Source organism: Ruditapes philippinarum, unplaced genomic scaffold (assembly GCF_026571515.1).
Source record: "Ruditapes philippinarum isolate M1 unplaced genomic scaffold, ASM2657151v2 ctg13415_1_1_1_1, whole genome shotgun sequence".
Classification (NCBI taxonomy): domain Eukaryota; kingdom Metazoa; phylum Mollusca; class Bivalvia; order Venerida; family Veneridae; genus Ruditapes; species Ruditapes philippinarum.
The window spans coordinates 21,760-35,180 of NW_026863732.1; the positions used below are offsets into that span (position 1 = coordinate 21,760).

At 34.4% G+C, this 13,421-nt stretch overlaps 2 protein-coding genes across 5 annotated transcripts; both read left to right on the forward strand.

The window, feature by feature from the left end:
- The first annotated feature begins 361 nt into the window (after nt 1-361).
- On the forward strand, nt 362-6,778 carry LOC132723168 (uncharacterized). Of its 4 annotated transcripts, none has more exons than XM_060707845.1 (2): nt 362-1,113; nt 1,773-3,163. In XM_060707845.1, the coding sequence occupies exons 1-2, from the start codon at nt 506-508 to the stop codon at nt 2,191-2,193; spliced, it is 1,029 nt and encodes a 342-aa protein (XP_060563828.1). In that variant the 5' UTR covers nt 362-505; the 3' UTR covers nt 2,194-3,163. The 4 variants fall into 4 exon arrangements, with proteins under 4 accessions (XP_060563828.1, XP_060563826.1, XP_060563827.1 ...); XM_060707843.1 differs by having other exon boundaries at nt 363-1,113; nt 1,770-3,163; XM_060707844.1 differs by lacking the exon at nt 1,773-3,163 and adding an exon at nt 6,229-6,778 and having other exon boundaries at nt 392-1,113.
- Nucleotides 6,779-9,131: 2,353 nt separating this feature from the next.
- Nucleotides 9,132-12,223, forward strand: LOC132723167 (uncharacterized). The gene is made up of 2 exons (XM_060707842.1): nt 9,132-9,860; nt 10,268-12,223. The coding sequence occupies exons 1-2, from the start codon at nt 9,217-9,219 to the stop codon at nt 10,692-10,694; spliced, it is 1,071 nt and encodes a 356-aa protein (XP_060563825.1). The 5' UTR covers nt 9,132-9,216; the 3' UTR covers nt 10,695-12,223.
- The last annotated feature ends 1,198 nt before the right edge of the window (nt 12,224-13,421 follow it).

Genomic DNA, 13,421 nt, shown 5'->3' on the forward strand with positions numbered 1-13,421 from the left:
TGCGTAAAAAGTAAGGCCCTGATGCAGTTCAGAATGAATGAATGAATGAATGAATGCACGAACGAATGAACGAATGAATGAATGAATAAATGAATGAATGAATGAATGAGAATGCACGAACGAATGAATGAATGATTTTTCACAGATATTAAGGTAACAAATTTGTTCACTGACTACAATGACATTAATAAACAGGTGTCAATTGTTTATGTTGTATATACATTTCAAAGGTAACCATTTCCTTATAACCCGGTACTAAACTAAAAGTGTCTTTCAGTGTTTATCTTTGACTATGTACTGCATAATCTTGAACATGGAACTAAAAACTAGGGTTTAATATATCTTTGCTACATCCAACGCGTATGCTTTAAATCGGTTCTGACATGTGATTTTATTTACTTCCCCTGAATGCCAAGGAAACTTGTTCAATTTGCACAACGACAAGGACTTTAAAGCTAGAAGAATCTTTTATCAAACGTTACGGCGTACACAGTTAATCACAAAAATGTTACTTACACCGATTAAGTATTTGTTTTTTGCAATGTTATTCACTCCAGGTGAAAATAAATTTGCGGATACTGTGCTGCAAATGTATGAACAAATCTCGCACAGGTTCGATGATATATGGCAAAGAATATCCGGAATGGATAGCAGAATAAATGCATTAGAAAAACGCGTGGGTGAAAACAATTCAGAAACATGCAACCCTTGTGTAAGCCAAGGTGCAGATAATGAAACCTCTAATAAAGAAGACGACCTTAGAGGAGAAATTAATATAACGATGCGAGCAGCTTTTGATGCAGAGAAAGCAAATCTGAGAGAGACTGTACAATTAATGGAACAAACAATGGAGAAGACGATGAATGTATGCAATGAAACCGGGACGGAGCTTAAGCAGAAAATGTCTCAACTTGAAAATGAGAAAGCAGACAACGGAAGAGTAAGCATGGTCGAAAAGACATTAAATTTGATACAATCAAGTGCTGATGACTTGCGGAACAGAACTGAATTAGTAGAATCCAAGATAACTGAACAGCAAAATTGCTCAAGATTCGGAAGCAGACTTGATGACATAGAATCGAATGTCTCCACTGTCATGGAAACCATGAAAAAGTAAGTCACTATTGAAGCTTTGTTGATAAGATTTTATTTTTGTATACACTTGTAAACATGTAACGAGTTATTATATACTTTTATTTATGTTATCCTAACATAGGCCTTACTTATTTGCAAAGGGCTTTAATTTAAAAATAGAATTTTCAAATTCTGTTATGGATCATTAGTGGTTCCTCCCGATTAAGTGCCCGCTTGTGTACGGAGGGACATCTGAGATATGCCTAGAAAATCTTTTCAAAGTACGTTTACAGCGTCGGTGTGACTTAGTCCAAGCCCGGGCATAAACAAAGAAGAAAACATCTAAATGTCATTACTTTAAACTGATTTACTTATATCACATTTGTTGATCATTATATTTTAGTTCACTTTCAATAGTAATGTAAAACGGTTAATTAGTTTTTTTTGTGACATTTTAAGTTTGTTTAACAGGTGTAGTTATAAGATTTATATTGATTACATGTCTGCCTCGTTTTGTGCATACAAATCAATAAAATACAAGAAATTTGTTGTATTCAATAATTTCTCTTAAAATTATAAGATCTATAGGGTACGCCTTATCTGTTGCGACACTGCAGTTGTTGTTTTTTTCTCTCAGTTATTTAGAAAAAGAAAGAAATTGAAATAGGTGTTTATTATGTTTTACTCTTTATCAGCAGGAAAGTCAGCTTCTCAGCCCAATTCAGAATAATAAACACCTCAGGCATGGACATTTCGAAAAACACAACCATTCGATTCAACCACGTGTTCCATAATGATGGTGGTGGATATAACGTGTCTACCGGAAAGTTTACTGTGCCAATATCCGGTGTGTACATGTTTATCTTCTTTGTCGAGAGCTTTCAAAAGGTCGAAAGAAATATTTGTCCAGGGGGATTTGTCAAGTTATACGTTGATGACGTTTACGCTGAAATGTCAGCCATAGCAGATCCCAACTATCAACAGCACATACAGGCCGGTAACTCGTACATAAAGAACTTCACCGAAGGTCAACGAGTCTTTATTCGAACAACAGATACATGCCCGACGTCCTACATCGGCGGTACTAGAACAACGTTTTCGGGTTTACTTTTATACTGATTTTGTGCACAATGGTTAACAGGCCTGTCATCTGCTCCAACCCACCCTTTTCCAACTTGTTAGCCAGCCTGACACTCATCTTGTTAGTGGTTTAAAAGTATGGAATCATCAAAAATGTGTTCGCAATTTAAAGGAATATAATGTGATGTGTGTGTATATTTTATTGCACCTTTTATTGTGCATACCTTGCTATGCATATTTGATATTGCTAATCTCAATGTCATTCTATGAGCACCATATAAGCTGTTTTGAAAAATGTATGTGGTTAATTGTTAATGAAAATAAATAAGGAAACGTGTATCTAAAACAAATATTTGTACAATAGATGGTAAGGAGAACATATTCGAGCTTTATAAATCAACTCCGTTTGACCTTTTGTATCTGACATTGCATACATCGACGCTTTCCAGTTTGCATCTTTTTTCCCAATATTGCAGATTTGAGATATTCTGCACTCATTACGCATTAACTTCGGCCATTGATGTCGACATTGAAATGCCCGAGAAATTGCTTTTAGAACAATGTCGCTTTGTATTATCTAACCCACCCCGATTCGACAATACATCGTTAAATTTGATGTGATCAATAAGGAATATAGGATACGACATGAGCTGTCTTGTGATATAAACTTTCATGAAAATAGTTTAGATAAATGATATTAAGCTAGTCTCTAGAACGTAAGGTAAAGAATTTAGTCTATAATAATAAAAGAGTTTACAATTTAAGGTGTTATCTTGCTATAATTAGAACAGAGCAAACAAACAATCAAACCAAACAAGGAATAGAATGTGATAAAATAATATTCACTCCGATGGTTATGTGCAACTGATTTAAAAATAAATTTTCACTGCTTTGTTGAAGTTGACGTGAAATGGGTTACTTATGCGTCATTATATTCTTTTATGTGATACAGATTGCTGCATCGTACATGTCGTAATAATACTCAAAATTAAATGAATAGATGGAATAATGTTGTTGTTTTTATTCTATGTGCCATAACTATCAGATTTCATGAACCATCTCGATGGAGAAAAAAAATGCGATGCCGAAAAAAGTACGCGCTACCTGATGAATCAGGCAGGCCATTCAAAATCAGGCGCGTTTATTTCCACCACAATTGTTTACTAAATACGAGAGTTGTTGGGCACTACTAGTATTTTTTGGCATGAGAAGGTACTTCAATAAAATAAACTTCCGTTTTCCCTATACTTTTAGTAAGGCAGTTTAAATAATTTATAAAGTTCTTATCGGGATCGAACTTTTTTCTACCTTTCCATTAACTCAGAGGAGCGATGTAAAACAGATGTTCCATTGTTAACAAAACCGAAGGAACGTTAGTCTTCTTAAAAATTGTGCCTGATTTTCGCGTTCTTTTTCGCACAAATATTTCGGTTTCATAAGCAGCAGAGGAAATTTTCTATGAAATGCAACCCCCGGTAGATGTCATCAATAAACTCAAAAATCCTACTTGGTCACAACTGCATTATCTGTTACGCCTATCATTTTTGTTAGGTTTTGAATCACATTAGAATCGTCAATGTCATATCGATAAATTTCATCTTTACTGGACAACTGGTTGTCGAAATCCTCGAGTCGACCCTCCATGCAATGTTTCAGACAAGAGCAGTAACAACACGACCACAAAGGCCATGTTTCTTTCTTTTTGAGTAGATATTGGAGAAAGAAGATCAGATCAAATTTATGTAAAACTTTGTTTTGTGTGGTATTTTCTGTTGAGTGTTTATATGAAGTACTTTTCTTAAATTTTATGACAATTGCACTTCCTTTAAGACTAAAGAATACTACTACGACCAAGTGTTTTTGGTATGAAACAAAATACATGTATCCGATTAAAGTGCTGCATGACATGCAGTCGACGCATAAAAGGCGCATTCACTTTATTTTGGTAAGGCGAAGTTTTCGACACAACAAAATTTCTTTACAACTTCTAAAAGCATTTCTCTTTACACCATATATATTCATAATGCAGTAACTTATAAAATAATACAGGAATTTTACATTACTTACTCCGGATCCGGGCGAACGGTGCAACACGGTAAAAAAACGGACAAATGTTTTATGCCTATACGGCAGCTAAAATTTCAAACCACAGTAAAAAAAATCTCTCTAGAAAATGTTTTGAACGGAGGCATGTCCTGGGTCAGTATTTGACAGCAAAAGCTGCATTAAGTGGCTAAACGGGCGATTGATCCCTCATTTTACATCTCCTGATGTACGTATTGCTGTATATACATGTACATGTAGTAAGTAAAAAGAAAATTAGGTTCATACAAAAATATTTAATGCCGGATACAGTTCATAAAATAGTCAATTTTATCTAAAAAAATGACTGGATACTAAAAATTAGGATTTAATATATGTTTGCTATTGCCCACGCGACTGCTTTAAATTAGTCAAGTGTCCTTCTCGGAATGCTGGGGATAAGATAAGTACGTACTAACCTAGTCCAAATTGAACTACGACTTTAAGCTAGAAGTCTCTATTTCATCAAACGTTACGACATACACAGGTTGATTACAAAAAAAATGTTACTTACATCGATTAAGTATTTGCTTTTTGCAACGTTATTTACTTCATTCGACTGTAAATTAATAAATAACGTGCTATATAAACAAATCTCGCACAGGTTCGATGGAATATTGCTTACAATATCCGAATTGGTTGGAAGAATAGAAGCATTAGAAACACGCGAGGGCGAAAAGAAGTCAGGCATATGTGGCCCATGTGGAAACCATAACACGGATGTTGGAACTTCTGTTAAAGGATACGGCCTAAAGGAAGAATTTGTTATTCTGATGCGAGCTTTTGTTGCAGAGAAAGAAAATCTAAGAAATTCTGTGGAGTTGATGGAACATAACATGGAGACGAAGATGAGTGTGTGCATTGAAACTGTGACGGAGCTTAAACAGAAAATATCCCAGCTTGAAAATGAGAAAGCAGACAACAAAAGAGTAAGCACGGTTGAAAAGACATTAAATTCGGTACAATCAAGTGCTAATCACTTGAGGAGTCGAACTGAATTAATAGAGTCCAGGATAACTGAAATACAAGATTCGTCGTCTAAGATTGAAAGCAGACTTGGTGACGTAGAAACGAATGTCTCCACTGTCATGGAAACCATGAAAAGGTAAGTCTTTTATGTGGAGTTGCCGCCTTAAAGATCCGATTTTTAATGTAAACAAGTAAAATGTAATGAGTTATTTACATATTTTATTCGTGTTATCCTCACATTCACATCGTGACTGTGGGTTCGAACCTCGCAAAGAATTTTCAATTCTGTCTCTGATACTCGAGATTGGACTTTTTCTACCAGCTGGAAAATCTTCATTTGACATAGGTTTTGACTTAGTCCTACCACGGCCAAATAAAACAAAAAAATACAAAAAATACAAAACAAAAACAAAAAAGCAACAAAAAAATAATTTGTCATTGTCATTAATGCAAGCTGTTTTACCATCACATTGTTGATGTGAATACTGTTATATTTTATATCACTTGAGTAATGTAAAACGTTTATACGTTTTGGTTACGTATTAATTGTGTTAACATGCGTTGAGCTATTAGATTTATATTGACGCCAACCGCCTCCGTGGTCGAGGGGTTAGAGTCGATGACTTCTAATCCAGTTACCTCCCTGGCGTGGGTTCGATCCCCTGGAGATGCTTTGGTAGTATAGCAGAGAGGAAGGTAGTCTAGTACTGGTGTAACTATCCAGGAACGATGGTTAGGAAACTACCCGCCTATTATATATGACTGAAATACTGTTTGGAAAAGGCGTAAAATGAAACAAACAAACAATATCGACGCCATGTTCGCCTCCTTTAGTGTATAAAAATCAAGAAAATCAAGAAAATCAAAGGACATTGTTGTATGTAATAATTTCTCTTAATATGATATAAGCTCTATGTGAAACTACGCTTTATCTACTCCGACACCATTATGAGTTTTAGTTCTAACTAGAGATACAAAGCAAATGGATATAGTTTTAAGATTTGGTATCTTCTTTATTATTAGGAAAGTCAGTTTCACAGCCCAATTCAGGATAGAAAGCTCCTCCTCCATGCAGCTGACGAAAAACCGAATTATCCCATTCAACCATGTATTCTACAATGATGGTGATGGTTTCGACGTAACTTCCGGTGTGTTCACTGTGCCAATTTCCGGTGTGTACATGTTTATCTTCTTTGTCGAGAGCTTTCAACCAAACGAAAGCAACACTTGCCTAGGGGCATTCGTCAAGTTATACGTTGATGGAATTTACGCAAAAATGTCAGCCATAGCAGATCCCAACTATCAACAGCACATACAGGCCGGTAACTCGTACATCAACTACTTCACCAAAGGTCAACGAGTACTTATACAAACAGCAGAGAAATGCCAGACGTCCTACGTCGGTGATTTTAGAACAACATTTTCTGGTTTACTTTTATATTGATTTTGTATAGACAGATCAGTCTGAAAATGCTCAGACTGATGTTTTTACACGCATGTCGAATATATTTGCTTTAAAGTATGCAGTTATTGTAATAAATAAGCATGTAATAAAATAATATTCACTCTGGGAGATATTTTGTGCAAATGATAATTAAAAATAATTTTCCACTTCTTCGTCGACGTTCACCTGAAATGGTTAACTTAATGTGCTGTTGAATTCTTTAATGTGATGCAGGTTGCTCTAACTACCATTTTCTTACTGTTGAGCGACTGTTTTTCTAGACGAAATCTGTCGCAAAATACATAGAGGATATTGTTTAGTTCAGTGTAAGATCGGAATATATTTCACCGAGTGAGCACCAAAAGGTATATTTCACGAGTGGCGCAGCCACGAGCGAAATATGAACATTTGGTGTTCACAAGGTGAAATATATTTCGATCTTACTCTAAACTAAACAAATTTTCTTTTTATTATATGCAAAGAAACGTTTTAAAAAGATATTTAACCTAATACTGAATGATAAGCGCGCCAAATAATAATACAACGTGACGTCATTTACGACGTCACGTCATTAAGTTGGTACCCAGTTCTGTGCACGCTGGTATTTCACTGAAACAACGCAAGGGGCTTAAATTAAAAACAGTGAAATTATCAAAGTGGTAATTTCACTGTTTCAAGCAGTTAAATGACCAGTTTTATATCACTGATATATTTCTATAAACCACTGAAAAGCATGTAATAAAAAAGTATGTTCATGGGAACGTACATAGTTATGCCCCCGTCATGCTAATGGCAAGAAGGTCATAAAATTTTACCCCCGTCCGCCCGTGCATGCATCTGTGCGTGTGCGCGTGCGCGTGCGTGAGCGTGTGTTCAAAAACTTTGTCCAGCTCATAACCCATGCATCAAGGGATTTCGCTTGATTCTAGCACAAATGAGTAGCATGATGAGAAGGTTTGTGCGCAAGACCTAGACCCCTATATAGCTATTGGGTAAAAACATCGGTATAGTAAAAACAGTTTAAAAAAAACTTCACATTGGCTTTGAACTTTTTTTTATCTATTTTCCATATATTCATGTGAGCGATATAGGTTCAGATTTTCCCTTGTTTCCGAAAAATCCAAAAGCTATGACATTCCTTGCTTTTATGTCCAATTTCGCACAAATATGTTGTTTCATTTTTCATTAAAATGCAATAAGAACAGTCGTAAACCCAACTTAGTCAAAGTTATGCCTATCACTTTTGTTGTGCTTTAAATGACAAAATCGCCAAATTCATATCGGAAATTTCAACCTTTACTGGTTGATGCAGTTCTCAGGCGTCCCTCCATGCAATGGTTATTACAAAGATAGGTCCATTGACAGTTAGTAAGGTAGCTACATAATTGTATCATATTCAAGTCACTGGCAGGATTTGAAGCTACAGCGCATTTAAATGGACCACTCGGCCACGAAGGCTGTGAGGTTTTTTTTATTTGAGTAAATACGGGCAAAAAGATAAGATATTTTGTATAACTTTGTTTCCGTGTGATATTTATCTAGGCTGTTTATATGAAGTACATTTCTTAAGTAGTTTGATACTTATGTCAATTGCATTTCCACGAAGACTAAAACACCGCTACGATCAAGTGTTTAAAGTGCTGTATCTGTTTATAATAAGAAACAAAATATGCACCTTAAATGCGCATGTTTATTCCAAAAGCGGCATGACCGAAAAAGCGTTACATGCAATCGAACCAAATACATGTAATCTACGCACTGTTTTTGGTTACACAAGAAGGGCGTTCATTTAAGTTTGCTGAGGCGTAGTGTTAGACACAATCAAAATTTATTTATCAAATCCTTCTTAGCATTTCTCCTATACCATGTATCATGTATATCTTAAACGCAGGAAAGTGAAAATAACGCCGGATCTGAGACATACTAGGACATATTGTCGAACCAAGCAAGTAATCAGACATACATTTATGAATATTTAGGTATATAAAATTGAAAAAGAAATGCATAAGCACATATGGGAGCTAATGCATTATATTTTAAACAACATTAAAAATAAAAAAAATAAAAAATAGAAATGTTTGTTTTCAAGAGCATTCATGAGAATTACGGCCAGCTATGCTACCATATTAAGGACAAATTTTGTATTTTATCATAATTTTGTAGTTTGCCAATGATGATTCAACATGTTGTCGTGTTAACGTATAAAAGTATAAAAGAACAAACGCGAAGTTTTCAGCATTTACATATAGTTTCCGCTTACAAACACAGCCGCTGATAGAGATATTGAAACTCTTCAATATGGTAACAACAATCCTCCAAAGAATAAAAAATAAGTCATTTTTTAACATCTTAAAAACATGTTGATATGTACGAAAAGACATTATATTTAGGAAAAAAACAGTGAAGTCTGGTGCAATAAATTATTTTTGTTACAATAAACATACGGTGCGCCTGCTTTAAGTTCGTCTTAATTTGTGCAGTATTTATACTTCTCACATTGCATTTCAGTTTATTTACAGTTGAAATTATCTTGGGTTAGTTTGACATTTTAGAAATATATTTCAACTATGCAATTTACGCTGCTTAAAAACTTGTGTTTTGCAATTCTTCTAACGTCTGGCCAAAGTAATGTTGTAAATGATGCGTTGTCTGAACAAGTGTTGAAAAGGTTTGATGGACAATGGGATGCAATATGGATTGCAGTATCCGAATTGGTAGTTAGATTAGATGCATTAGAAAAACGCCTGGAAGAAAATAAGTCAGAAGAATGTGCCCCTAGTGAGAGACAAGATACAGATGAAGTAACTTCTCATTACCGGATTGACGACAAACTTAAAGAAGAATTTATGATTTTGAAAAAAGCTTTTGTTGCAGAGAAAGAAAATCTTCGAGAGTTTGTAGAATTGCTTGAACAGAAGGTTGAAGCGAAGATGAAAGACGTGGGCATAGAAACTGTGACGGAGCTTAAGCATAAAGTGAATCTACTGGCAAATGAGAAAACAGACAAAGAGTTGTCGGAGGATATACAGGGAAGAGTTAGGACGGTTGAAAAGACATTAAATTCAGTACAATCCATAGCTGATGCCCTGGAGAAAAGAACTAAATTAGTAGAGTCTAAGGCGAATAAAATGCAAGATTCTTCAAATGAGTTTGAAGGCAGGCTAGTTGACATAGAGACGAGCGTATCAACTATCATGGAAACTCAAAATAGGTTTGTAAAATAATTAATAATTGCAAAACTGCAGGTACTATTTTTTTTAGTGTTCGGTTCAACACATATAATTGCATAACATATACATGTATTAGCTAACATTGAATCTATGTTTACATGAAGCTTCAATGTTTCGAAGTTATGTGTATCTCTTAACCATGTTAGCTTATAACTAAAATATTAAATATTAAACTTGAATATTAACTTTATTATACACTTAAATTTCTAACCTTTGACAACAGACAGAATTTATCAAATTCCATAATATTTGTTTTTCTGCTATGCCAAAAATATGGTCAAATCACTGTTAGGTTTTCTTTAAGTTATTATACATTCAAAGAATTAAACATCTAATTTAATTCAAGCAAAAATGTTTAAGGGTTTTTATTATCATTTTATCATTATAGGAAAGTCAGTTTCACAGCACAATTAAGGCCACCAGGAGATGCAACTGCTGTACTATATAAGAAAAATCAAATCATTAAATTCAATCACGTATTTTACAATGATGGTAATGGTTTTAATACCACTTCCGGTGTGTTCACAGTGCCGGTATCCGGTGTGTATCAGTTTATTTTCTTTGTCGAAGGCTGGAAGGTGGATGAGGACAATGATTGTCCGGAAGCAATTGTTTGGTTAGTCGTTGATAGAGTTGGTCTCGTAATAGTTGCTGTTGCTGAGCCAGTGAATAAGGGACACCACGTTCAGGCCGGCAACGCGTACATCAATTACTTTACAAAAGGTCAACAAGTACTTCTTGGAACTACACATACATGCGAGACCTCTGTGATTGCCGGGTACAGGACAACGTTTTCTGGCGCACTTTTATACTGAAAATAAATACAGATTTCAGCCTTTTTGTGGATTTCAAAAAGTTCAAATGGACAATGGATGTTGCCTTTTTAAGCGAAGGAACTGATACTTTATGCAACCTTATGCAGTTAACCTCACGTATAGCAAATACTATTATAGCATACTTCTGGTTATGATGATATATCGTATTATGTGAATCAATATTGACCCTATCATGCTGGAATTTTCAATAAATTCATGGTATGATATTCCATTTATTTAATTGTATTACAAACACAAATTTAATAAACATGTTCAATAAATGTGATGTTGCGTAAAATCAAAATATCGCAAAATTTTAACATATGTGATCTTTATTCTTTATGAACGAATGCCTACTTTGACTTTTAAATCACAATGGCAGTTAATTTATCCTTGTACATTTCATTTTGGGGTAGACTTTAGTTTAAGAAATCTTGGCTCGTAAGTCGTTACTAGGTGATGGTCTGTTGCACTCCACAGGGAGTTCAGGAAGACTGTTGTCACTAACAATATGCTCTTTAATGGTTATGTCAGCGCCGATCATAAACCAATACGATGATCTTTAAACTTCGGATCTTTTTCAATGTCTAAAGAACAACATATGATTGCAGTTTCTGCAGGATTTCTTACAAGCACACGCCCAGAGCGCCAAGTATTTTTCGGAACATTTATAAACAACATCAACGTGATAGAATATCACCAAAATCATCAGACTTAAATGTATGATAGAAGCTATACGAGGTGAAATGAAACGCTTCATAGGATGTTTTGATACAGTGCCACAAACCATCGCCTGGGAATACTAGTATGCGAACATTGTCCAATAGTGAATAAATCTACCCCAATATTATGAAAAAGATTGGGTCACATTCATGCCATAACGCTCCCAGGTTGTAAATAACAGTCAGGGTGAGCATACAATATTAGGATAATTTTCAATAATACAGATATTTTGCTACATTAGCTTACAACGCACTATCACATTTATTGGGCATATTAATTAAATTTGCGTTTCTCATGAAATTTAATGAACGAAATGTCATATTATATGTCTTTCAACTGTATTTATTTAAATCCAGTGGAACATGATCAATGGACACATGAGACCATTTACACATGCACATTTATAAAATTTGTGAAGTGTATAGGGAATTATTGTATATAAGGAATTCATATTTTAGTTCTGATTGACGAAAATGCATTGAAAATGTTATAATTATATTTACACGAACTCCAGAAAAAGGAAAACCTATATTTATTCTACGCTTGTTTCCATTTGCATGAATAAACAGTTGAATGAATGAATTTGCATCTTTTTCAATAAGAAATTTTCATTAACATATATCCTATCATGAAATACGTCATTGATATTTGTAAATTCTTGCAATGGCATCAAGTGGTGCATGTTAAAACCTATTGTATATAAACTTAAAAATAGTTAAGTGGCTTTGCTTTATAAATAAATGTTGTACAACATGTTGCAGTAGTGTCATAATTATATAAAATCAATAAACATTCCTCTTATCGTAGCATTTGCTTTATATTACTTAATTGAAATAAAAAAAATGACAAACAAAAACTCAGATGAGTTATAAATATATATCTCCATAAGAAATGGAAGATGATTCAATTCTGTGATAAATAATTTGGTTCCTTATAAAGGTTCTGATATTATACGAAACTAGTTTGTTATAATTATTCTAACCAGTAACCCCTGATAGAAGAAACACATTTTCAATGTCCTGTAGGCAAGGTTCAATATCATAAATTAGTATAAGATCTTTAGCATACCCGTTTTTTTTTGTCTGACCGAACAGGCGCATTTGATGAAAACACACACACGCACGCACGCACACACTCGTACACACACAAAAAAAACACACACACAAAGTATTAAAGCGGCTTATGAAGTTTTGGAAGCCATTGCTTCCTTATACATGGATATGAAATTACTTTATTGTATATGTTATTGACATTTCTTTTTAGGTTTACTACAGACATAACCAAAATTCTTGAGAATACAAACATGTATTACAATGCATCATTACTCATTAAAAGGAAAATGTACAAGATATCACTTGACATGGCGCTTTAATAGCGTGATCAGCAATTCAATCTATCCTTCTTGCGATTTGAATTAATTTCCTTTTGCTATAGTTTTTTGTGTGTGCATTATTGATTACAAAATAGGTTTATACTTTCCATTTTTTTACTTTTAATGTACTTAATATCTTAAATGGACACGTCCATCCTTTTATCTGGACAAAACCATTCATAATTTTTGTTGAAATTTATTAAATAAGTACTGACTGAGAAGCGAACAATGCAGACCATGATCAGACGGCAAGGATGCGCCAGCTGATCTTGGTTTGCACTGGTCGCGAATTTTTTGCCGATTAAATATTGGGTTTCGAATGTTCCTCACATACACATATTCTATACAGTTTACGTTAACTGCGACCAGCGGGTATGCATTTCTTGAATATTTTACAGACATACAACTATGTTGTACAGTTATTTTGGTGCCCATGTCCAACTCGCAATGCGGGGAGTGAGGGCATTTAGCCATTCGTTTTCCCTAGGGGTTGACACTAGGGTTGAGGCCGATGGCGTCCTAATAGTGTAACATTTCAGAAATGAAATAAATGAGTATTTTTGTCTTGATATTATATACTTAAAATTCAACACAAAGATTTGAATGCCTACAAGTCTATTATTTCATTCCAT

Coding starts and splice junctions, on each gene's coding strand:
- LOC132723168 (XM_060707843.1), top strand. CDS start 506: ATGTTACTTACACCGATTAAGTATTTGTTTTTTGCAATGTTATTCACT. Junction 1,114..1,769: donor GTCATGGAAACCATGAAAAA/GTAAGTCACTAT, acceptor ACTCTTTATCAG/CAGGAAAGTCAGCTTCTCAG.
- LOC132723167 (XM_060707842.1), top strand. CDS start 9,217: ATGCAATTTACGCTGCTTAAAAACTTGTGTTTTGCAATTCTTCTAACG. Junction 9,861..10,267: donor ATCATGGAAACTCAAAATAG/GTTTGTAAAATA, acceptor TTATCATTATAG/GAAAGTCAGTTTCACAGCAC.